At 35.6% G+C, this 25,623-nt stretch overlaps 5 protein-coding genes across 5 annotated transcripts; 1 reads left to right on the top strand and 4 right to left on the bottom strand.

Moving 5' to 3' along the window:
* Positions 1-1,095: 1,095 nt before the first annotated feature.
* LOC116349327 lies at positions 1,096-7,188 on the bottom strand. The gene is made up of 13 exons (XM_031780715.1): positions 6,983-7,188; positions 6,774-6,876; positions 4,915-5,066; positions 4,793-4,846; positions 4,637-4,694; positions 4,197-4,556; positions 3,562-4,121; positions 3,207-3,498; positions 2,487-3,117; positions 2,209-2,430; positions 1,701-2,139; positions 1,475-1,632; positions 1,096-1,371 (listed from the first exon to the last, which is right to left on the bottom strand). The coding sequence occupies exons 3-13, from the start codon at positions 5,042-5,044 to the stop codon at positions 1,219-1,221; spliced, it is 3,057 nt and encodes a 1,018-aa protein (XP_031636575.1). The 5' UTR covers positions 5,045-5,066; positions 6,774-6,876; positions 6,983-7,188; the 3' UTR covers positions 1,096-1,218.
* A 3,457-nt stretch (positions 7,189-10,645) lies between these two features.
* On the top strand, positions 10,646-12,701 carry LOC116349286. Its single transcript, XM_031780653.1, has 4 exons — positions 10,646-10,816; positions 10,962-12,032; positions 12,113-12,573; positions 12,647-12,701. The coding sequence occupies exons 1-4, from the start codon at positions 10,646-10,648 to the stop codon at positions 12,699-12,701; spliced, it is 1,758 nt and encodes a 585-aa protein (XP_031636513.1).
* Positions 12,702-13,743: 1,042 nt separating this feature from the next.
* Positions 13,744-20,976, bottom strand: LOC116349377 (protein Star). Its single transcript, XM_031780779.1, has 5 exons — positions 20,477-20,976; positions 16,040-16,358; positions 15,557-15,960; positions 15,289-15,468; positions 13,744-15,216 (listed from the first exon to the last, which is right to left on the bottom strand). The coding sequence occupies exons 2-5, from the start codon at positions 16,302-16,304 to the stop codon at positions 14,935-14,937; spliced, it is 1,131 nt and encodes a 376-aa protein (XP_031636639.1). The 5' UTR covers positions 16,305-16,358; positions 20,477-20,976; the 3' UTR covers positions 13,744-14,934.
* LOC116349376 (general transcription factor IIH subunit 1) lies at positions 17,735-19,900 on the bottom strand. Its single transcript, XM_031780778.1, has one exon. The coding sequence runs from the start codon at positions 19,618-19,620 to the stop codon at positions 17,908-17,910; it is 1,713 nt and encodes a 570-aa protein (XP_031636638.1). The 5' UTR covers positions 19,621-19,900; the 3' UTR covers positions 17,735-17,907.
* Positions 20,977-21,492: 516 nt separating the features above from the next.
* Positions 21,493-24,468, bottom strand: LOC116349375 (threonine--tRNA ligase 1, cytoplasmic). The gene is made up of 6 exons (XM_031780777.1): positions 24,340-24,468; positions 23,618-24,100; positions 23,291-23,548; positions 22,703-23,227; positions 22,144-22,623; positions 21,493-22,073 (listed from the first exon to the last, which is right to left on the bottom strand). The coding sequence occupies exons 1-6, from the start codon at positions 24,394-24,396 to the stop codon at positions 21,750-21,752; spliced, it is 2,127 nt and encodes a 708-aa protein (XP_031636637.1). The 5' UTR covers positions 24,397-24,468; the 3' UTR covers positions 21,493-21,749.
* Between the last annotated feature and the right edge of the window lie 1,155 nt (positions 24,469-25,623).

Genomic DNA, 25,623 nt, shown 5'->3' with positions numbered 1-25,623 from the left:
TAATATGCTGTGGATGGCAGCAGCGCTGAGCAATATTCTGGCTAAAATTGAAGTAATTTTGTTATCGTATCTGCTGCTTGCACAAATAAATAAAAATAAAACCGCTATCATAATTTTTTGGAGATTGTGGCATCTCAGTTTAGATCATTTTTTTATTTAGATATATCAAGCCAACTCCAAAATTGACGACAATACATTTTACATTTACATAGAATAGTTGTTTTATTAATTGCAATAATTTTGTCATTTGCTGTGAAACTTTTGCAAAATTACTATCCATATTTGATTTTTAGAAAAATAAATAAATAAATAAAATGTGTGTACTTTGTATTTGTATGAGAGAGAATGTGAGAGAGAGAGCGCGACTTTGGGTTTATGTATGTGTAAATTCATGTCAGTTCGATTTCTGTATAATATTTTTTTTTTCATTAGTGATCGTCATCTCCCCTTTTTTGCACCATTTAGTAAATATGACTAAAAATATATATATATATATTTATTTATTTTCTTGGAATTTCTTCTTTGTATGTGTTTTGTGATGTGTTTCGGTGTAGATTAGATTTTTGTTTGTTTAAATTTTGCGTGTCAAAATCAAAAAAATAAAAATGTTTAATTTTGTTTTTGCATTAAACGACATTTATATTTAAATATTCCATTATGTATATAATAAATCTTTGTGGTGAGCTGAGATAATATATTATTATATTCTTTTAAAATATTTTTTTTTTCACTTTTTTCAAATCTTTTTTTTTTTTTTGATAAATAACTTTGTGTGCATATAATAAATAAGTAGAATTTTTTTTTGTTATATTTCATTTCTCAAAAAATATGGAATTATGTGTTTAGTGATTTTTTTTATTTTTTTACTCTTCTTCTTTTTATTCGATAAATAATATGTGTACTGATGATGATCAAGTTGCAGCGACAGATATAAATTCACATATATTATATTAGTTTTTTATTTAGTTTGGTTTCGAAGTTTTCTTTTGGTTTTGTTTAGATTTAGCCATTTATGAGATTATCGGTTCCGAAGATGCTTCAAATACTATTTATTTGGAACTATTTTCACTGTGTAATTCGAAAGCAATGATTAGATTTGTTTTTTTTTGTCATTTGAATTGTTTTAAAATGCACATTTGCACGTTTCCCACTTGAATTTGATTCATGCAATTGGATTTTTGTATATTTTTTTATGATTTGACTCATTCGATTCCCTGCTTATTTTTTACTTTGTTCCTTTGTTGTGCCTGCCGTCACATCTTTCGATGTTTTTTGTGCATTTTCATCGTCATGTTCTTTAACAGTCTCATTGTCCAGTTCACGTTTGTCGCTCTGCGTAGTTTGTGGTAATGCCTTCAGAATGGCATGCACCTATATGAATAAGAAATGAAAGTTAAATGTTAGTGATCACTCGAGTGTCGCTGTAATGTCATTTTTGCATTAAACATTTTTCAAGTGGGTACACGGTACATACCTCTTCGGCGACGGCCATTAAAACAAACTCAAATTGCTGTCGTGTTGCAACTAGTCCGGCTCGTTGATCTCTCAAATGCTCCAAAGTGGCTGCGATGTCAATTTCACGAGCACCTTTGTTCATGCGACCCAGTACCAAATCCAATAGAATATATGCACCTAGAAAATCCCAACACAGTAATATAATTCTCAAATTGAAGTGATAAATTTTGAATAAATGAAATTACCGGTTCGTCCAGCTCCAGAGCTGCTATGCACAACAATCGGACACGATCGACCCCGATAGGATTTGTTGACTTTGCGTCGGAAATCGAGCAATGCTTTTGCCGATGTTGGGATGCCGTTTTGTGGCCAACTCATGAAATGGAATTGTGTTACCGTTCGGGTTTCGCCAGTGCGTAGATTTTTCAAATAGAATGACCGAACCAAATAGTCATCACACCATACATGTTCGCTCACCAAATGTACCTCATAAATGTGATAGACTTCACTGCCTTCTTCTGGCCAATATCGAGCACATGCACTTTCGTTGTTCTCTTGTAAACGACAAAGCGCCACAATCACAACCGCACCCTGTTCCCAAATCATTTGCCAAAAGTGTGAAATCGTTGATGGAAGCGGCCCTTGTGCGGCAACATAAGCGCTACAGCGTGGATCATGATCCGTCTAGAGAAGAAAAAATAATATAACCATAATCATACTAATGTTAACGTAAATCAAGGATAGTTTGCTTACGATAGACGATGCATTGATGTAATCTAATCCTTCAGCGTTGATCAAATGATTTAAAACGACGCGTGAATGATCGTATGGAAGTGGTGCATCGGGTCGATTTAATTGAGCACATTGTGACTGCAAGGCAGCATCACGTGCACCTGGTTCAGCTTCGTATCGACACAAAACATCCCATTCTCGTTGTAAACGTCCTTTGTTTCTAAGATGATCTTCCATGTAGGACTGAAAATGACACGAAATTTAGTTCATTGAATACAATTTACAAAGAAAACACATACAAGCACCATATGTCCAGTGGAAATGTCCATATTTGTTAAAGCCGGCTCTTCGCTCCATGACGACGTACTTGAACGAGACGATGGGGGACGTTCATTTTGTGTGCTTGTCATGATAACACGCTCAGCCGGTATATTACTGCTGGAATTTTTTGTTGTCATTCGTGATCGACAAAGATCTTGATAATCTTTTTCCGCCGGATTTGAGAAGCTGCTTTGTAAATCGCCCAATTTGTACTTGGTTTTGTCGTGACCTCTAATGAAGCAGACCATTATGATTATGATAATACAGGCAGCAGCTGCGGCGGCAGCAAGCATGAATGGCATCATATATGACAAATTATCACGTTCCCCATGATCTCGCAGGTATGTCGATGAAACGCCATTACTTTCTTTCGTTTTATTTCCAACACCGGCATGAAGCACAGTTATGCCAAAACGACGCGACAAATTGGCCTTGAAACGATCATCATTAATAGCACGTGCCACATCGTGTGCTGTTCTATTTGGGTTATTTTCAACGCGGAATGCAATTTCATGACGATCGACTCGAATCGATGTTAGTAATCCTTCCATATTCAACATGGTGGCGATCTCGGAAAGGAGACGAGGTCCCTTATTCCAATCATCCAATCTGAATGATAAAAGATAAATAAAATTTAATTGTATTTGAACTTAATTTGATTCATAAATGAAGAAAGTTCTAGAGAAAGTTGAACTTACGGTCCTTTTATGATGACATAAGCAAATTCGGTGTCAACCGAATGTGGAGCATGATCATCATCAATGTCCGAGTGTGAAACTTTTTTTACTTTAGACCATTTCAATACATTCTTATTCCCTTCGTTATTATCTGCTTTCCTTGCACTGACATTTATCGCTGGGTGATCTTCAAGTGGAATATCAGCAGGTGGACCGGGCTTTTTTACATCTAATCGCTCGTGCCGAGTAAAACTCAATAAATCCTCCAAACTTTTTTCTTCCAAACTTTTTGTCCGATTGAAACCGTTATTATCTAAAATGAGTATTCATTATTTAAAAAAAAACTGTACATATCCCGAAGTGTTTTGGTGCTTACTTTTTCGGTGATGTGTGGATGTTATGTGAGTACTTGGACCATAGACTAAGCCGCCTTCAGTGTAAACGGCCGACTGTTCTTTTGGTCGACTCTCTTTAAATAATCTTCGATGGTATTCAGTTGGATCGTTGGTTCTGTGATCAAATGCTTCGAATTCTCGAACGTTTTCTTCAATATCATTGGGCCGTTGATGTTCTCGAAAGAGGCTTTTCAATGGAAAATCTTCATAAGTATCATCATTATTTGCATAGACAGTATTATCCTGAGATGGTAATACAAGACGTTTGTTTTGAGGTTGTCGTTCATCAAAAATGCTTTCGATGGCATCGACTTCATCATTTTGAACAAAGTCATCGGGTGCGGCAATTCCATCCTTATAGAAAATTGGTGGTTTTAATGCACCCGACATGTATTCCGATAGCATACGTCTGAGTTCGATTCGATTTTTCAAATCAACCATACGAGTTCGTAGCTCTTCTCTTTCTTCTTTGCCATCACTTTCGGTGTTATAATGATTGCGATAGTCATACGGTGCCGGCGGTTCTTCGACATCGAATTCACTGAAAAGAATATATTTATCAAAAAATCGCACTCATTTAATTTTGATTTTGGTGGTGAAAATTCCAATGACTCACATAAGATCCGGTCTTCTTTTCATCGGTGGATAATAAACTTCATCAGCATAGTTGTTATCTGGTGGTAGATACTGAATGGAGGCATCTTCGTCTAATGCATCTTTGGCCTGTTGTTCGACAATTTTCTCTGCCTCTTCCAATGCGGCTACAAATGCATCAGCATTTGAGCCGCGTTCGGGCGCTTTCTCCCAACATATCGCCGATGAATATGGCAATTTGTTGGAAATTGCAAACAATGAATTTTGAAGACGACATTGAACGTATTCGTGATCCCATGGTAATGAATGACGATTTACAATTGAATGTACGTCACGAAAAACGTCAGAAAATTCCGTTTGAGCTGATGGATCCAGAAATTCTCTGCAGAAAACAAATAGAACAAATGTGTGTTGTAATAAATTGAAAACGATAAAAACTTTTCTTCTCTTATGTAAACTTACTTTTGAGCTATATGGATGTCATTTCCATCGCCACTAATGCACTTTCCAATTACATCATCTGTGATACCAAACATCATTCATTAACGTAATTCAAGACAATTCCAAAGGATAATCGAAAAAAATTATATAAAAAACGCCATTGAAATTTGATCTTACCATCAAAACAGTATTCGATCCCTTGAAGACACAGCTCATCGATATACAAGCATCCTACGTAGATACCAAAAATAATTGCAATCAATACTATGTATCTATTTAAATTAGCATGAAAAACCCACCAATATTTCCGCGTCTTGATGCTTCGGTAACACGACCACAAACACCAACTATTACAAGGAGCAAAGAAAGAGGTTTCCAAAGTTCATTCGATAGCCATATTCCGTCCAACCTCGATGTCCTTTTAATCATTTCGGTTCGATGTCACACACAACTGTTGACAATTAATAGAATGTTGTAAGTCTGCATGAATTAGTATCGCATAACAATTAATTAACATTGTTCTACATGAATGAGAACATTTCAATAGAACAAAGATTGCATGGTTGATGTAATGCAGTAGGTTGACACACGTTTCATGCACAGGTGTATCAATTTTTGTGAAATTATTACTTGTTATCAATCGCTTTATTACATGCTTTATACATGTAACTTTTCGAACAAATCACGTGAGTTACGTTTGTAAAAAGGTTTACACATTTTCTTTGAATGAGAAAATATGCGCGTGATATCATTTAAAATATGTTGAAAATATCGTTATTTCTTGAATGGATATATTTCTCTGTATCGCCCACATTAGGTCATTATCGGACATTTCAAAAAAGGTTAAATATCATTTTATTCGATTATAATTCACGAATTATCATGTGTGTTGTCATTTAAATATCCGAGATTATAGTAAAAAAAATAAAAAGGCAATAATTTATTGTTAATTTGTGCATTTTTAACACGAACTATGAGAATAATTTTCCTGATTGGATGAAAATTGGTCTATATAATTCTGTATTCGTTGTTTATGACAAAAACTATATACCAATTAATATTCCGACTACGCTCCGTGCCTAATCAAACTGAATGTGTGTATTCAACAGTCTTCTTCAATAGAAATACTCATACCAGCCCCAAAGGCACACACAGACAGTGAGATTGATTTGATGTGCGCAAATCACAAAAAAGTAGTAGCAGCACCAACCACAACAACAACAATGTATAAAAAGTATTGTGTTTTAAAATCATGGTCAAATTTTGTCAATCATACTGAGTTCATTTCTATGCATTGAGCGATTCGAGCGATAAATTATGAATTATATTAGAAATTCTAAGCGCATTCTCAAAATGGCGTGCATGTGCCTGTTTATACGACCTAAAGGACCAAATGGCATTCGCGTGTAATATACATTCCATATTGAACGATTAACTGGGTGTTTTTTACAATTTTTCTTTCACTTAAACGACTGTTGGGCATTGTTCAGCACAACTGAAATCCGATTTTTTCGACGAAAATCCATTTAAAGCAAATTCAGCATAGAAATAATCAAGTCTTGAATATCGATGCTTGCATGCAATGTAGCGTAATTTTAATTGCACGCATTGATTAGGCATATAGCCAACAGGTCGTTTGTATATGCGAACGAGGGAAAAGAAAGAGCGAGAAAAAATAGGCACTCATGTTTGAGCCGCCATCTTTCGTATTGTCGATTCACTTGTGTTATCATCATATCTAATTGGCGCGTTGGTAAAATGTTTGAATGAATGTGATTTTTCTTAGTATTAGAATTGGTGTGGGAATTGAGAATGTCTTCAGTCCATTCTTAATTTTCCATTCGTTTTCGTTCTATATTCTTTTTCTTTGAACTTCACCTTGTTCCTACAGTGCTTTGTTGTTGTTGTCTTGGGTGCTTTATCAAATGGTACTTGTGTGCGAAAAGTTTTATATTCGCCCTAATTGTGCGTGGGCTTTTGAATGTAGCTATTTCAGGTATATTGGTTTCATTGAAAGGTACCACCTTATCTGTTGTTGTATTGAATTCATTGATGTGCACAAAAGCAAAGAGCAAATAACGCTACAAATATTCCGGACTTTTTTTCGCACGAAACGTATTACGTATTTTATTTTATTTAGAAGAAATAATCAACTTACCCATTCAGCAGCCACTTCTGAGTTCATTCGCGGTATATTAGTTCATTTCACTGGCTTAACACATGAATTATATTGTCTATTTTAATTATCAACTTAATTCTCACTGTGATAAAAAGAAAGCACCGATTAATCGGTTTTACGCAAACAAAATGGTTTGAAAACTTTTTTTTTTAAATTGCAAAAATTTTCCAATGACAATATCAACTTACAAATAAGGGACAAAAAGGGCACTCATACAAAACATACGCACAATGAGAAAAAGAACGTCCAAAATAATATGAGAGATGAAAAATCACACACAGCACCAGAACCAAATGGATAATAAATGTTTATACGGGATGTCGTTAAAATGTGTTCTGTATACGATGAGCAGTAGCTTTGAACTGGAGGCGCTGTTCTTTCACATATACCGAAATCAATATTTTCTTTCTTCATTTCATACGCAATTCGCATTTCTCCACTTACGTGGGTTGGAAAATATGCTTCGATCAAATTTGAAGCAACACTACTTGAATGCACAACACGTACTATTGTTGGCTTAATAAGTGCCCCCATACATTTTGCTATTTGGATTTAAAAAAATTGTGCTTGAATATTGTGAAGCAAAAGAAAAACAACATCTGGAGAATCGAATGTGTGTGATGCGCAGAATCGGCAGCGGTCGAACCGAACAAACACGACCCTTACATAGATTGACGACGGATTTGATGACGTCTGTAGCTATCGTTGGTCTTTTTTTCTCTCTCTTTTTACTTTGCTCAACTGTTTGCCTTCTGGAAATCTGTATAAGATAAATAACGTTGTGACGCCAACAAATGGAAAGTGTTTTTTTGGCCTTTCTGATAACATCAAAACCGCGCTACATATATACAACAACACGGTACATGGATTCCGGAATTTTTTATTAATCCACTTGAAAGCTTGAGGTGGGTCGTTGATGTACCACCCGTCTTATGCATCATTCATCATTCACCAATTTTGTGTATGACATTTTAACAAAAGAAATATTACCACATTATAGCCAATACGTAGGTTGCTCCATAATTTTTTTTAAAATGGTACTTATAGTGTTGCCCGATGTAAACCATTGTCATATTCGTAAAGTTTGATGTTTTGGTATGTATTCGTGCCCTGAACCTTTTGTCGTACGAACGCTATTTGTATTGTTTACAGTGACTGGTAAACTGCGACTCAACAAAAAAAATGAATTTTACACGTGAAGATTTTCGTAAAATGATTTACTACGATTTTCGAAGTAAATTATCTCAACAACAGTGTTTCGATCGACTTCATTTGGCCTTTGGCAATGAAGCACCAACCCTTCAGACAATTTATAACTGGTACCGAGAATTCCGTTGCGGTCGTAGTTCGCTCAAAGACGAGTTTCATACAGGTCGTCCAAAATCGGCTGTTGTGCCACAAAACATCGATGCTGTCAGAAAACTGATTATGGAAGATCGTCATGTGACCTACCGTGAGATTGAGGCATCTTTGGGCATTTCATCCCACAGCATACATACAATTTTGCATGAACATTTAGCCGTAAAAAAGATTTGCTCTCGTTGGATCCCACATAAATTGACCGATGAACAAAAAATGGCTCGTGTGAGTTGGTGTAAAGAAATGCTCAAGAAATTCAATCGTGGTGCTTCAAAAGACGTTAATAAAATCGTCACTGGTGACGAATCGTGGATATATGCCTATGAGCCCGAAACGAAACAGCAGTCTGACTGTATGGGTCTTCCAAAATGAAGATAACCCAACGAAAGTTGTTCGAGCAAGAAGCACTTCGAAGCGAATGGTCGCCTGTTTTTTCGGGAGAAGTGGTCATGTGGCAACCGTTCCACTAGAGGATCGTAAGACCGTCAATTCTGATTGGTATACCACCATTTGTTTGCCCGAAGTGTTTGGTGAAATAAGAAAAAACAACCACCGTCGCAAAATAATTCTTCATCACGATAATGCGAGCTCTCACACATCTTTTCAAACTACTCGATTTTTGACCGGTCAAAACATCGAACTGATGGGTCATCCACCGTACAGTCCTGACCTGGCACCCAATGACTTTTTTTTGTTCCCAAGCGTGAAGAAAAAACTACGTGGTCAACGATTTTCGACACCAGAAGAAGCAGTTGAAGCGTTCAAAACACACGTTTTGGAGATATCAGTTTCGGAGTGGCACGAATGCTATGACAAATGGTTTCATCGAATGCAAAAGTGTATCGATCATCTCGGGGAATATTTTGAAAAACAATAAAACCATTTTCGACAAAAAACAACTGTGTTATATATGTTTTTAAAAAAAATTATGGAGCAACCCTCGTAAACTAGAAAATTCACCCAAATAAATCAACATAATGCATTTTTATGTTTCTATTTTGTTTATTTTGGATTTCTTATCGCTTTACTTAAATCAAAATTAAAGAAGAATGTCGTGCAGAAAAAAAGTCTGAATAAAATTTGTGTCGGTGTGTGTGTGTGCGGTTTTTCATTGTAAAATTCTTATGCACTAATCGTCGATTCAATTCTTAATACTGGTCTATTGGTCTCGGGGTGAACAAGCTCGTTTAATGTTTATTCTTTAGTTTTGTGACTTTTTCATCACCATTAAATGTTCAACCACACAATGATTGATAATATGTATAGCCACGCCGTATATCTCATTGGATTTGTTTGTGCAACCTCTGACATACAGACTTAGGCTTGTGCTTAATATAGTTGGTTGTTGCTATTGACGACTACTGTCCATCAGCATAAGATATTTGCACTCACAGTACAGTTCAATGAACGGACATTTTTCATTTACATGTATAGATCAAGTAGATGCTTTTTAACAAGCAGTAATATCCCAACGGACAAATATGTAAGGTTTTTAGGACATTTTAACGTTAAAAAATGTAACGCTTTGGCCCGGTTTAGTGGTCATTTCCGTGTCAAATGGAACGTAGATTTTGTGTGTAGTTTCCAGTATATTTACAACTTCCAATGGAATTATTCGTTCCACTTGTTTACTACCATACAAAAACATACTCTGACCGTATAATATGATCGCCACCCAATATGTGTATTGTACGTTAAGTTTTTGTATTTCAAATTTAATGATTTATTTACCGCAAGAAAATCCATTCTCTGCAAACAAATAAGATTTGAGTGATTTGATTTAATTTTCTGCAGAAGAATTTTTTGATGAACGTATATGAATTTCGAATTTCGAAATCTGAAAGACATTCGAATTAAATTTGACAGTTGCCGTTCAACCATTGTCACTTTGAAAAAAGATGCAAACATCATAATTTTGTTTACATTTTAAAATGTGCTTTGTTTTGAGAATGCATCGTGGATTTTTAGTTCAAACAAACAGAATTCTTTCTTCTAATTTCAACGTAGATATTGTAAATTTGCAAAGAATAGATTTATTTACGGTGAATTTTGTGCCTGTTCTTGTTTTGTTTTTAAAATAACAGAACATTTCCAAAGTCACACAGTAAGAAATCAAAGCGGCATTACAGTTTATTTTGTATCGAATTGATAGGAAGTTCATTTTATTTGTGTGGAAGTGCATTCTTCATTTTATATGTCTTTGTTGTGTGAATTTGACTGTGTATTAACTTCGAATTTGATGCCATTGGATTTTTGACTGTCAGAATATTGCGAATCGAATTCAGTTCAGCGAAAAATCCTCACAAGGCAAGTTGATTTAAACTGTTTGGCCATTCAATCATTGTTATTGTTGTACTCTCTATTGTGTGTGTTTTGTGCTTTGAAATTGCGATTTGACGTTGTGTGTAGCCTTCAATTGTTTATATAATTATTTAACGCATTTTTTCTTTCTTTTTTCCGTTTTTTTTTTAAATTTTGAAATAGACTGCAAAATGGGTCGTCACAAGAAGGCTGATCCAAACGCCGACCAAAGGTGTATAAAGCAAGGACTGCCATCAATTATCCGTGAACAATATCGGGATGTAATTGTCGCAATCATTTCGTACTTATCGGTGAAGGCTACGAAGATCGCATGCCTTGCATCGTTACTATTTTTGATGAAGGTAAGTACACACAATTTCTTTGACCAAATTTTATTTTTCGTCATTATTTCATCATTTTTTCGGCACTATGCGATCCATTGTATTTATATGAATCGATTTGATTGTTTGTCTCTCTCTCTCTATGTGTTCTGTGTTTCTTGAATAGGTCAATGAAGCACTCGACGATTTCAACTATGATTTTTTTGAAACCGATGAACCATCAACGATCATACACAACTGTTTTAAGGCCGTTCTTGTCGATAACATTGGTAACATATCGCTTATGTTACCTGGTTTCCGCAACATTGTCGACGCTGCACACATTGACTGGCCCACAAACGGTGGGTTCGGGAACGGTTTTAAATATATATGGGAGCAGTACTACGACAATGTCAAAACGAACCTGACAACGCATTGCGAGTCTCGATTGCGGAAGTTTTTTAAAATGAGAGCATTCGAACTCAACGACTACGCCATCAAGTACAATTATTTCAACAATTTGTACGGTATGATCGAATTCGAATTGCCATACTACGACGAGGAAGATATAAAAAATGCCATCAATTATACTTATCGTCGTCGAAACACCGCAATTGGCGACGTTGAACGTGAGATGCGATTGGGTGAACTATTGGATGAATTGCGTTGGTTGGGAGCACCGGACGATTGCAATATCCGTGACTTTGTGAAAGAGGATTGGTTCAAGTCGATTCGCATGTGGTCGGAAATTCAGCGCGATATTCGGAACTTTCACTTTGCATACGAAGATCGTCGCGATAAACCCCAAATAAAAAACTTTGTCGTTGTGCCGATGTGCACTTTTCAGCGTCGACACATTCGAATTGACACCGACGCATTGTACGTTATCCTATCGAATGCGAAATTGGTGCCTCGAAAGTGCGGTAAACGGACACGTAAAGACGGAACAACAAATTTCAAAAACATCACGAGCAACGAATTCCACACAAATAAAATCCTAAGTTGGAATTTATTCTTCGATGTGGAGAAAATTCTCAAACTTGTGCACAACAAAAAGGAATTCGATTCTCAAATTTGTTCCGATGGCGTATCTGTATCGTTGTTGTACAAAAAACCGAAAGTACCACCAGTCGAGACAACAGATGACGAAATCAAGGCAATGTATGACAGCAATGAGTTGAAATATGCTGTTGGATGTGATCCGGGTATGCGAACGTGGAACGCTTCCGTACGACGAGATTTGCATACCAAAGAAGAGGTAAATTTGTCATTTAATAATGAATGAAAGCGATTGTGATTGTGAATACAATGTTGTTTTTGTTGTTTTCATTTTGTTAGGTGAATTTGCGTATATCCAGCAAGCGATATCACTGGGATGCGAAACAAGGCCGACGTAATGCAAAAGCCGAACGAATCACAAGATTGTTTACTTTCGAAGAGCAAGCCGATCGTAATCGAATTGCAGCTATGATTGGTGAAATGCCATCGCCAAAAGGACCATCATGGCGTTCGTACATTGAACATCGATTACGTGTAATGAATGATGGCATTGAAACATACTCAACCAAACAGTATGCACGCTTGGGACTGGACAAGCATATCGAATCGGTTCGTGCAATCGACAAAACGGCATGCAAAATGGTTCACAATCAACCATCAATTTTCTACATGGGAGCCAGTGGATCCACACCAGCCAACTCACCGATCAAAATCAAAAAACACGTGCGATGCCCAGGCACTCGCAAACTGATTGCAGCCATCATGAAACGTGGAAATTGTATCGTTTGGATGGTCGATGAGTATATGACATCACAGCATTGCCCATTGTGTTTCAAGCGATTTCCACAAGAAACTCGACGTGATCGATACAAGAAATGTGTGGGTTGTGTACCAAATCCAATTGTTGGACTACCACGAACCATCGTAACCAATGTGAGCAAACGATTGCTGCAACTCTTCGAGATGGACCGAATGCAGGTCGTTTGGTGTCAAAGAAGCAACGCTTCTTCAAAACATGGCTACCAAATGTTGCAAACGTTGAAATCGAGGGAGCTGCCGGAGCACAACCAACGCTCACAACTGTATGGCACCGTGATATCGCAGCAGCGAAGCTGATCCTCTACAAAGGTATGCAATCAATTGAAATTGATACAAATTTTGAAGCAATTGTTATACATGTAATGTGTTTTTGTTATGTATCATTCGGTAGGTGAATGCGTGGTGTTCAAGCGGACAATTCATCCGAATGTACGGAGACCACGCCGTGTTGACAACAATCAGCCATTGCCGTTGTATCGAGGTCAGAATCAGAATGTCAACAATGGACATCTGCAGCCGCAGTAGTAGCAGCCCTCATTCAACAACATTCAAACAATACTAAATTTAGAAATTAGTTTATAACAATTATTTGTTAGTTCGCTAGGCTTGATTAAATTCTGGCCTTGCCAAAGTACGAGTACCTCTTGGTATAAATTGTACTCGGTAAGTGGAGTCTATTGCATATACAATAGCATAATGATGATTATGAATCAAGTCAATTTTTTCATATCAGTCTAATTGAATTGTGCTTTCTTTTCATTTTTTCTTTCCATTGCGACGGTAAAATTGACTGAAACTACACACGAATGCTACCCCAAATTCGACCGTAAACTTGGGCCTGGTAATGGGTGATTTGCGCTAACAATTGTTCCTTGGGATACTTAAGTACCACTTGGTTCGAGTCTAATGGGATGATTTATTGCATGTAATATTCGGTAAAATTTTGAATTGATTAATTGTCCGGCTATAGGGCATTCTATCAAAAATATTTCTATCGAAACAGTTTCATTGGCAGTCTGATTGGATTTTTCTTCCATAAATTATAAATGAAAACATAAAAAAATAAATAGTATTTTGTGTGTATATTCTTTTCTTAATTCTATTTGAAAAAAAAATTAAATGCATAAAGTAAATAGAATTAGAATTTTTTTTGTTTAAATAAAAATGAGAAAAAAAGAATCGTTTCTCTTTTCTTTAAATCCAATCGAAAAAATAATTGACACTAAAAAAACTTATTGTTGTTTACATGAATTGGCCGATGGTACGAAAATATGAAGAATGTAACTACTAAACAATTTGAAAATGACAACCTCCTACTAATAATACTTGCAATATATATAGATAATATAAATACTATACTAACAAAAGAAAATGAATGAAAAATGTGGGGAAATGCTATGTAGGCTTTTTACTCTGAATATTGTGGAATGCAATATCAGATTGAAATGTAACATGAGACGGATCGAGAGTTTTGGAATTTGATTTTGTGTACAATATATATAGATTCGATAAAGAAAAAACAAATCGATTTCTTTTTTTTGCTTGTTTTCAAATGAGATATTTTACAAAATACTCACGAATCTTTCGACGATAAAATTCTCTGCGTAAATGATCAACAACGAGAAAAATGAAAATCCAAATAGATATCCATTGTATGAAATAATATTAATAATAATCATTTGCTTTTCGGAATGGTAAGTCATGTAATAATAACTCGCGCGCATAACCGCCGTCAATTGCATATTATACATAGTGATGAGTAAAAAGCCTTCAAAATCCGAACGCAATGGTTGTTATCAATGATATATAATATAAGTAAGTAAATATATAACGAATGCATTGAATCGCCAATGTTCAAATGACCGCGAGAAATGGAAAGCAAGAAAAAAAAAAGAAAGTGTGGTTGTAAACATAATAAATAATTCGAATGTATACGTGCATTATTAAACAATAATCATTGAATCTGTCGATGGAACGTTTACTTCGTGACCGAGGTGCATTTAAAATGTATTGAGTTTAAGTGGGTTTGTGTTCGCGTTTGTATCTCGGAGGATTTTAATTTAATACAAACGAATATCGAGATCATATGAAAATCTATTTCGGTTCTCTAGCATTACGTGTCTATTTTTCTTTTCATTATTATCCTTAATTGCTTTATTTTTACGCGTTATTTCTGTTCTGCTAAAAAAACTGTTTAATCGAGAGCGTGCTAACCAACATTTAAAAGTGACTAAACGGTATTTGAAATGCATTCCCTATAGTGTCTTTAATTTGATATATAGTTTTCTTCTTCTTCTTCTTCTTCTTGTTCATATCGTTTAAATCAAAATTGATTTAGTTTCTCATTTACTCAATCTTTTGTCATATATTTTCGCTGGCCTGACAACGCCTGTCATGGACTCTTTGCTTATCGCATTTTTTCCATCGACCAATGTGTAAATGTAATTTTGATCAATTATCTTTTCCAAACGATATGACTTTGATTGCAGGAACTTGGTTGTCAGATCAATGAGTTTCGTTGCAAACTCACTATCGTACGCTGGATAATCACCTTCATAATATCCATTAAAATGAATTGTTATGACTCGAATTTTCACTTTGTCAAATGGAACCGTTCGCAAAATCTGAAAGTACCAACAGCATTTTAATGATTAATATTCTTCTATTGGATAAGAATCGCCTCGATTTTAAATTACCTCAATTTCTTGGCTCTGACAACCTAAGCTGAGAACATCGATTTCCGTTCGATTCACGGCCAGCATCAGCGAGTACAATGGATAACATTTGGCTCGTGGAAAGAACCATGATTGATTGCCACTTACTAAACTGGCAATTTGCACTTCACTGCTATCATTGTCTTCCTCACGCAAAGCAATCTATTCGAAGCATCATATCATAAATTTAAATTGAATCACTTTGGCTATAAACATAAAATACGATTGAGACAAAACAAAAAGAACTTACCTCGCGTGGATGATTGTTTGGTGACACGCAAGCTTGAATAACCTGAACTTTTGGTTGCATCAGTGTTTCTTTGCACAATGAAAAAAATTTATGTGCATCCGGCTCAATGATGAGTCCACCCCAGTTCAGGTGTTCAGCTAACCATGGGCCGGTCAAAAATTCGCCATTGAAATTTGTTAATGACTGCACAAAATACCCGTTATCTTTTAAATTTACATGCCTAGCAATTTCCATCGCTAATTCTGGTACCAGACCGTTACGTTTGCTATAGCTAGGCACAGGTGGTACACTTTTACGCTGTGATAATTGCCAACGAATATATGCCACCAGTTCCGGATTATCGCGTTGAATGTTCAGTTCTTCATCACGTGTCATATTCAAGCGGAATTTTTGCAAGCGGATTTCTGACATTGAAAGTGAGAAAATCATGAAATAGTGAACATTTTTTTAATGCAGAAAAGTAATTATGTTTCTCCTACATACCTGATGTATCCATAAAAATGATTAAAATACTTAGAACTGTTGCGAATGTTAGTAGTCCACAGATAATCGGTATAAGTTTTCTAAGTTGTGATGTTTTGGTCGCTTTGGCTGTTTCAATTGGTTTCTTTACCGGATAATTAACATTCGTTGGATATAAGCTCATGCAAATGGTTGGTATGGCATTTGGTGCACCATACACGGGATTCATTGCGCCAAATTGATTTGGCATTGGCTCCTTAGTTGCTGTATTCATCGTTACAGTCATCTTGATCGATTCACTACTACAGCTGATGCATCAATATAAAAATTCAATAAGAGCCTGTCGAAATAGAAAAAAATTCACATTTTGGCGTTAGTCATCAATCGAAGTAAACCCACTTAATATTACATACTATTCAAACTAAAATTATAAATTCAAACACACAGAACGATCGAATTGAGTCTACGTCTTTTCAAGCTATTTTTTAAAGACATTACATGGTTGAAGTATATGCGTCATGAATTTGTATTGATTAAAAATATCTATTTTATTTGAATTGTGCCTGAATGTGGAAATGACCGAATGAAATATGTAAAGAATGCGGTAACGATTTATTATTTAAGAAAGCGAACTCAATTGAGTTGTTGTTTATGTTCCTACCATGAATTCGACTCTTTTGAAGTCATTTCAATCAATTGATTTAAATGTTGTGTAATCGAAAATGCCAATGAGTGACATTTCTTACAAAACATTCTTCTCAATTGGGGCCAATGGCTTCGGACTAGTTTGCTTTTGGTTCAGCCCTCAATGCTGGGAATGAATACCAGAATGATGCAATTGCATTTGTAATGCCAAACACAAATTACGAAGTTTTTTTCAATGCCCATGTGACACCAAGTAAGAATGTGATTGTTCTTGAAAACCATGTTTAATTACACCAACTTTTATCCAATTGTATTGTATGAATTCTTGGGACGTTCGTTTGTCCCAGTTTTCGATCAACTTGAGAATTTCTCTGAGTTTTTTCTATGCTTTTAAGACTTTTATTGCCTTCGATTATAACCGTTTGTTTGGAACGTATTCAACACCATTTTTGATTGGCATGTTTTATGGAATTTCGTTTGGAACGTATTTATTGCCAACATTTTTATCACAATTGCTGTTACGTGGAAAAAATATCGATATTTTGGTCTCTTGCATTGCTTCATCATCCCGTTAGCGACCATTACAGAAAATGCCGTTTTCATCAGCAATAATTCGATAAAGATAAAGTAATGTTTGTTTCACTCATTTTTGCTGGTACATATTGTCTAGTACTTCCGCTTCACAGCCGGATATTGTTTCAAAATGCACTGTATATCATTGGTCGTGAAATACGTTTGTACCGTCGGCTGTTGGTTTAGTACTGTCAAGAAAAGCCGCTTTTGTTAAAGCATTTGTTTTTGAAATGGTCGATTGGAATTCTTCACTCGTCAGCTAGCTCGCCCGTGTCTATCAAATGTTTATGCAATCGAAGCAAATGTGAATGCTCATTCACTTTAGCCGAATTGCTGTTGTATGAAAACAATATTCAAAAATATTCCTGTCAAATCAAAACGGAGTTTATCCATCATTAAAGTCAAAAAGAACGAAAGAGTATTAGGAAAAATTTACCACATCTATGCAAACTAAAGAGAAATGCAATTTTTTCTGAAAAAATTAAACGATTTTATTTGAGAATTTATATTTTTTTTTTTGTTTTTCGTTAGCCGTAGAACAATACATGTAATTTGAGTGAATATTCATTAGAAAGTCTATCTAAATAACAATAGTTCAATTCATTTTTGTAGTGAGTTGTGTGTGTGTGATATGATGTAACCATATAAATACTAATATGTAATAATTTAATTTATTTATTAAGTCGATTTTTGCGTTCTTGCCATGTGTTGAATTTCTGTGAGGCCGTTCGAATCAAACGATTCAAATGTTGTGTAATTGATGTGCCAATAGGTGATGCTTCTCGTATTACGTTTTCCTCGAATGGTACCAATCTGACGGCGGCAAATCTTTGAACAGCATCATGCATTCGAATGACTTTTGCTTCTAATTCTGGCGTCGATGGTGGGAATGAATGCCAAAAATGACGCAGCAATTCACTCAATGCCAAATACAAATTGCGAAGCTCTTTTTCAATGCTTGGTGGCACCAATTGAGACAGTGATTGTTCTTGAAAGCCACGCATAAGTGCACCGCCTGGTGTCAATTCGCCCAGTACATTGACCGCTGATTTTGGATTAATCAGAAGTTTTTGTGGCGTTCGAGTGCCCCACATTTCGGCTGCTTTCAGAATTTGTTCGTGTGTTACTCTTATTGAGTTGAGACTATCATTGCCATCGGTAGTATGTGTGTCCGGCACTGGCCCATGTAAATACCGTTCAATTTTCAATAAGCTTAATTCAGATGCAGCCGAATTCACACTGCTTGCATTTCCATTGGCCACTGATTCGGATGTGCCGTCCGTTACCAAATCATCGTATCGTATTTTCTCCATGATTCGAGCTCGTTTCTTTTCCGGTTCATTTTCGTTTGACGCATCAACCACGTCTTTGTTACTTTTATCACTGGATTGACAATTACCGTTTGTATTTTGTTCGTTGGTTTTTTGGCATGTATTCAGTACCATCATCGAATGTTGATTGAAACGTTTTACCATATTTTGATGTATAATGTTGCCACTGTTAACGCCATTTTTATCACTAACCGCACCACCGAATCCCTCCTCCAGCGAATTATCTTGGAACGATCGCAAATCCAATAAAACATCACCGGTGGTTTTATTGACCGCCTCAGCCATTGCTTTGTCATCCAATTTACCGCATTCGCTGAAAATGTCTTTGTTACCGGCCAACAGTCGATCGCGATGAAAGTAATGCGATTGGAAAAATTTTGTCCAAAATTCAGATTCGCTCATTCGCTCAGTCGGTACATATTCTGAATGCTTTCGCTTCACAGCCGGATATGTTTTGAAAATGCATTGAATAATATCGGCCGTCAAATTGTATTTCAATGCATTTGCACCGTCGGCGGTTGGTTTAATGTCGGCAAGAAAAGCCGCCGAAACGCCGATATCTTGTTTTTGAGCATTCTGATTATCTGTGTATTTTTTAGCGTGCGTTAACCAAAACTCTTCACTTGTCAACACCTTCGTGATCACCAGATCCTGGTACATTTGCAGTAAATGTGGATTTTCCGTTAGAATGCGCTTTTTCTCTTCAAGCTCTTGGTCCACTTGACGCTTGAATTTTGGCAATAATGATTGCAGTAAGTCTTTAACCTTATCTCTGTCTTCAGTCTGTGCCCTAATCCCATTCGGATTGATGAAATGAAATGTACTGTTCATGACAAGTTCATCGGTCATGACAAGTTGGAGTTGAACTTTTGGTTTTCCTTCTGGTGAAATCTTTTGCATTTTTATTTTTTCATATTCAAGTGAAACGGATTCTTTGTCACGATTTTCGGCAATCCATGCAATGCGCTCATTCATTACATACAATGTACCATCACCTTTTTTATACCGAACAGCTCCCATTTCTAAGAGCACATCTTCACTTCGTTTGGCCATGATTGTTGCTGCTTCGGTTTTTTGCACTGTTTTATTTTATTCCTAACGTCTACGTCGTTGATTTTGTTTGCAACAATATTAAAATCGCTTTTGTTTCATACGAAATACAATAGATTGGTTTAAACGAAGGAAAAATTATCGTGACGAGCGTAAAATCACGTCTATACTCGTCGCCATATGCAATTTTAGTGTGAAATTGACACAAACATCGCTTCATACCGATATACAGAATGCCTTATACATTATAAACGAATACACAAACACGCAACACAGTTCTACAGTCTACACGCACACCACAATAATAACATCACTACCACCACCATAACACACACATACAGGACATTTACTTTTATTTATACCGCCGCCGCCTGTGATATTTCTTACACCACACACATAACCATCTAATTCTCATTTATTTGTGTTCACCATTTTCTTTTTTTATACAACTTTTTTTTTCTTCTCTCGTCTCTTCTCTTATTCTTCTTCATCAACCGAACCAAATGTCTCTTGTGCATTTACAACACAATGGAATGAAATGATTACACTCACCAAATGGTCTCAATCGTAGAAAAAAACGCACATAAAAAATAGAACGAAATACAAATGTTGTTTTCCATCACCAAAAAAAATGCATTGTAACGCGTAAACCGAGTAAAAGTAAACATAAGATATGCTCGATTAAATTCATCGAGAAAAAAAATGCATGGAAATTTATAAATATCTATAAAAACCAATACCCAAAACCATACACACACAAAAAAAATCCACACACCACCAAGGTGAACGGACTACAATATGCAGTCCCTTCATTTTGCTCTATCTCTAGAAACTTCCCATGTCACACCGTTCACATTACCTTAATTTAAATTGGGCTGAATGTTATGCGATGCCACAATTTTTGGATATCAAGTTGTAATTCCTCCAAAAATCTTCAGAATGGTAAAATAGATGTACAGATTTACAGCACTCCAACTTCTACCATTTCCGTTCCAACCGTATACACAATATTCACTTAATTCCAAAATGAGAAAAGTTCTTCGATTTCTCTTCACAATTAAAAAACTGAAATTCTAAACGATATTTTCGCTGGAAAAAACTCACAATTCAGTTTCTTTTTTCGGTGTAGAAAATTGTAAATTGTTCAACTAAAAAACGAATACAATCTTTTTTTTTCGTTTGTTTTAAATGTTGTTGTGTATATGCGATATAAAGGCACTTTAGTTCAAAAGAGAAATATTTTTGTTTTGTACGCTGTGAGCTTCGAACCAATCGTTAGATTTGTCGAATTGTTTGTGTTGGTGTGTGCAATAGAAATGCTGTGTGCGCCTCCGACTACACGCAGCCATCATAAGACGAAAAAAAGACATCTGGTGTATTCATGCTACATATTTATGTTCAAACAAAAATGCTGTGTATGTAGTTGTGTGTGTTACACACTCACCTGCAATTCAAAACGATGATGGCGTTCCGATGCAGTCAGAGTTAATATATTACTGTTTTTTTCTCACTGCCAAATGGAATGAAAATCGATGATGAAGATCAACTACACCGAAAATTTATTTATAAATTGATTGTTATTTATATGAAATTAATTGTTCGGTAATTTTTATGTAGAAAGAGAATCACTTGATCGAGTTGATGTGAACGCACCCATAAACTATGTTTGAATGAAAGCAAGCATTTACCATTTGTGCAGTTGCATGTGTTTTGTCGTCGCATTCCTCGTGCTGGGCTCACTTTTTTTTTCCTTACACAGGAAATGCGACTTAAGCATAATCGACCGGATGCATTACATTCTTAGAATATATAGAGCTAATCACTTTTGTTCCCATCATAAATAACTTCTCACAAAAGAAAATAACAACAACAATGTTGCTGTGTGTTATTGCATGTATTTGGCTGATTCATCGCTTTTTTATTGATTACTCATTTGGGTTTTTGCTGTTTATCTGCTTGAATTGCAAAACATTGCTTAACATTTATTTACTGTAAACGTGATACGTTTGAGTTTACATTTAAATGCTGTACTGTAATATATAAATTAATTTTGTTTAAAGAAATCGGCGAGTTGATAGAATGCAATATATTGTAAATTGATGATTAAGGCGTACGGGTTAACATATGCCTTTTTAGAAATTCTCTTCACCAACTATAAATTCGTCACGGAATCGTTGTAGCTTCACGATTAGATCGGCAATCGTGAACTCTCCATGGACCTTATTATCACGAGTGCGCACATTAACCGTTTTGCTATTCTTCTCCTTTTCTCCAACAACCAAAATGAAATTGTAGTGTCCCAATTGAGCGTTTCGAATCTTCTTGTTCATTGTATTTCCATCGTCCAAATCAGCTTCGGCCATGTAACCAAGCTCATATAATTGTTGTGCAACCGATTTGGCATAGTCGTTGAGTGATGGACCCACTGGCACAACCATGACTTGAGTTGGAGAAATCTAAAACGATATCACATCAAATTAAAATACTTTTTCCACCTTGATTTGAAATGTAATCATATACACATACCCAGAATGGGAAACGTCCGGCAAAATTCTCCGTAATAATTGCAATGAATCTTTCAACCGAGCCCAAAATAGCTCGATGAATAATAACTGGATGGCGTCTCCCATCGGTTTCCGTGGTGTAATTCAAATTGAATCGAATCGGCAATTGGAAATCTAATTGGATTGTGGCGCATTGATGCGATCGACGCAATGCATCCGATACGGTAATATCAATTTTTGGTCCATAGAAAGCACCATCGCCCGGATTTAATTTCCATGGTTGACCGAATTTATTTAATGATTCTTCCAAAGCCTTTTCAGCCGCATTCCAAACTTCCAGTTCACCCAGGTATTTTTCTGGCCGTGTTGACAACACCAAACTGAATGTAAAGCCAAACTTCGAGTACACATGCGATAAGAAATCCAAGCAACTATCGATTTCGGTTTTGATTTGTTCAGGTGTACAGAAGATGTGGGCGTCATCTTGTTGGAAACGACGAACCTACAAGTTTACACATTAATGTGACACACTTATACAATTATTTAACTATGTTAAGGTAATTCGTTTTGATCATACATACCCGAGTCAAACCGGTTAGAGCACCTGACAATTCGTTTCGATGCAGCACACCAAAGTCGGCAAAACGTATTGGCAATTCACGCCACGAACGATTACGATTATCGAAAATGAGACAATGACCAGGGCAATTCATCGGTTTCAATGCGAATGTTTCTTTTTCGGATTCAAATGAAAACATATTCTCAGCGTAATGTTGCCAGTGTCCAGATTTTTCCCATAGTTTTGCGTTGTAAATGTTGGGCGAGACAACTTCTTGGAATCCACGTTTTCGGTATTCATTCTTCATGAAATTGACCAAAGTATTGTAAATATGTGCACCACGGGGCAAGAAAAAGCATGAACCTGGCGATAGTTCGTGGAAAAAGAAGAGCTCTTGTTCACGTCCAATTTTACGATGATCACGTTTGGCAGCTTCTTCTTGGAATTTTTCCCATTCTTTCAATTGCTTTGGATCGGGAAACGAAATGCCGTAAACACGTTGCAAACTTTCAGCATCGGCTTTTCCCTCCCAGTACGTACTCGAATTCTTTAAAAAAGAAGCACGTCAAATTTTAAATACAGTAATTTACATTGCATAGAAATAACATACCTTGGTAACTTTAATCGCCTTAACTTTTCCGGTGTGTCGAACATGAGGTCCACGACATAAATCGATCAATGAACCGCATCGATACACAGTTGTTTTGTCCGTATCAATTTTTTCATTGATAATTCTCAATTTGAATTGATTGTAGGCAAACATTTCGCGTAATTCGTCTTTTGTCATTTCCAATCGTTCAAACGGTTGTTTTTCCTTCACAATTTGCTTTATTTTGCTTTCCATGACGGGATAGTCGGTGGTAGAAATCTACATACAATAAATTTCAACGAATAATAAGAACTTTCAACATTGATAACCATCTCATTTATAACTTACACCCTCGCCTTCGTGATACATGTCATAGTAGAAACCATTTTCAATTGGTGGACCATAACATAAATGTCCACAATAAATATGTTCCATGGCTTCGCCCAAAATATGCGCAGAACTATGCCAAAATACTGCTTCAGCTTCTGGATCATCAAACTTCAGCAATTGCAATGTACAATCGCCTTCAAGTGGCCGGTCCAAGTCCCACAAAACATTGTTCACTTTGGCAATGACAGTTGCGTCAGCCAAACCTTGGCTTATTGTTTTCGCAATGTCATATGGACTGCTTTGCCAAGATGTACCCTCGACAATTTTACCATCGGGCAGTGTAACGTTGATTGGAACACGAGCCTTCAGTGCCACTTCTTCATCGTACTTCTTTTTTAGTTGATCCCATAACACCAAACGAGACTTGATATATTCGGGCTCTGGTTTTACCTCTTTTGGAGCCAAACCGCCAGCATTTTTCTCCTTTTTTGGCTTATTAGCCTACAATTAAGAAACAAAATATACAGAATTGAATAAAACTCGTAAGGTTTCACATAAAAAAAAAACATAATTTCATCTTATTTAGCAAAAAAAAAATACTGTCATTACGATTGATGATAACCATAACCTCTCTTTATCACTGAACTAATGTTTCCACACAAACAATGTGATTTTTAATTAAAACCACGTAAAAAAGTACGAATTTTTCTGAGAATTTCTTGGGTAATAATTTTACCAACCTTTTTGTTGTCTTTTACATTTAAATTTTCCATTTTTTCAACCACGTTGTCACTCATGATGAATACTTTGTGTTTGTCCAACTATCGTTGTTTTAGAAATGACACATACAATAAAATGTAAAACGTCAAATTCTTGCATCATTCACGTAACATTCTCACGAGCCTATGCGCGTAGCGTAGACACTAGTCATATTGGAGAGATGATATTGCCAATAACAATCAAACGATTTAATACATTTATGTGATTTTAAATTGAAACCGGCAATTTGAATTACAGGCTAATAAATATCGATTTTGAATTGTTTACAAATTTTTTTCCCATTAAAAATTATTATTTCGAAATGAAGATATTTGATTTGACAAATTAACAATATTGATGACCCAAATTTTGGGTCATTCAACCGGTATTCATATTTTATGAATTAATTTTCATGTTTTTTGTATATTAATGAAAATCGCTTGTTATTGACATTTTTGCTGGTATGTAAATACCTTTAAAAAGTATGAAAGAGAAAGAAAATTAAAAGAGTAGGCCAACAAAATTTTTGATACATAGAACATATTTGAACCATTTTTATTGTGTTTTTTCTTTACTGTTTTTTTTGTTGTTGTAGTTGTCTGTCATCCATAATATTTTTAATTTAATAATTTATCATATAATAATAGTTAATATAGTTTGTTTCAATACATATTTAAATTATTTATTTATTTTTTCTATTTGCTTGTTGTAATATTTAGTTGTTGTTGTTGTCGTCGTCTTTTTAATATTTGAATTGAGCGACTTGAATCTCATTTGCTTATTTCATACACAGACAATGACATTAGCTGTTAATTCATTCAAACGGTTACAAATGCATAAAAATGCAATAATATCATCTTTCATCTAAATGATATTTAATTCATTCCAAATTTATAAATCATTGCCGATCAGATCTAATCGATATTACAAAAAAGAACGTTCTTGCCATTTCGGGAGGGGCGTTATTGTACTACATCTATGAAAGTCTGAGCATCATTAAATCATCGTTAGCTGCTGTTCGATCCTAATACGTCAATTATTCCACACACAAATGTGCGATCACTAAATTACAAATGAGTTTTTTTTTTGTTCCTTTTAATTGTTGATCAAATGAGTTTCTGTTTCATCTATGAGCGTTGTTCTTCTTCACTATAGTGGATTAATTTGTGGTAAATTGAGTATTGTTTTAACAATTTCTATCATCTAGATTATTTTTTGAACATTTTTTTTGCCATTTTTGTGTGTGTGTGTTTTTTTATGTATTA

This window comes from Contarinia nasturtii, unplaced genomic scaffold (genome assembly GCF_009176525.2).
Source record: "Contarinia nasturtii isolate CC-2019 unplaced genomic scaffold, AAFC_CNas_1.1 Cnas_scaffold_2861, whole genome shotgun sequence".
NCBI lineage: Eukaryota > Metazoa > Arthropoda > Insecta > Diptera > Cecidomyiidae > Contarinia > Contarinia nasturtii.
Note: the sequence above shows the minus strand (reverse complement) of the source record. Positions and strands in the feature narration are given on the sequence as shown.

Coding starts and splice junctions, on each gene's coding strand:
- LOC116349327 (XM_031780715.1), bottom strand. CDS start 5,044: ATGATTAAAAGGACATCGAGGTTGGACGGAATATGGCTATCGAATGAA. Junction 4,847..4,914: donor ATCAAGACGCGGAAATATTG/GTGGGTTTTTCA, acceptor GTATCTACGTAG/GATGCTTGTATATCGATGAG. Junction 4,557..4,636: donor GACATCCATATAGCTCAAAA/GTAAGTTTACAT, acceptor TGTTTTCTGCAG/AGAATTTCTGGATCCATCAG.
- LOC116349286 (XM_031780653.1), top strand. CDS start 10,646: ATGGGTCGTCACAAGAAGGCTGATCCAAACGCCGACCAAAGGTGTATA. Junction 10,817..10,961: donor CGTTACTATTTTTGATGAAG/GTAAGTACACAC, acceptor TTTCTTGAATAG/GTCAATGAAGCACTCGACGA. Junction 12,033..12,112: donor ATTTGCATACCAAAGAAGAG/GTAAATTTGTCA, acceptor TCATTTTGTTAG/GTGAATTTGCGTATATCCAG.
- LOC116349377 (XM_031780779.1), bottom strand. CDS start 16,304: ATGACTGTAACGATGAATACAGCAACTAAGGAGCCAATGCCAAATCAA. Junction 15,469..15,556: donor CAAACAATCATCCACGCGAG/GTAAGTTCTTTT, acceptor TGCTTCGAATAG/ATTGCTTTGCGTGAGGAAGA. Junction 15,217..15,288: donor GTCAGAGCCAAGAAATTGAG/GTAATTTAAAAT, acceptor TGGTACTTTCAG/ATTTTGCGAACGGTTCCATT.
- LOC116349376 (XM_031780778.1), bottom strand. CDS start 19,620: ATGGCCAAACGAAGTGAAGATGTGCTCTTAGAAATGGGAGCTGTTCGG.
- LOC116349375 (XM_031780777.1), bottom strand. CDS start 24,396: ATGAGTGACAACGTGGTTGAAAAAATGGAAAATTTAAATGTAAAAGAC. Junction 22,624..22,702: donor CTCTAACCGGTTTGACTCGG/GTATGTATGATC, acceptor GTAAACTTGTAG/GTTCGTCGTTTCCAACAAGA. Junction 22,074..22,143: donor CCGGACGTTTCCCATTCTGG/GTATGTGTATAT, acceptor ATATCGTTTTAG/ATTTCTCCAACTCAAGTCAT.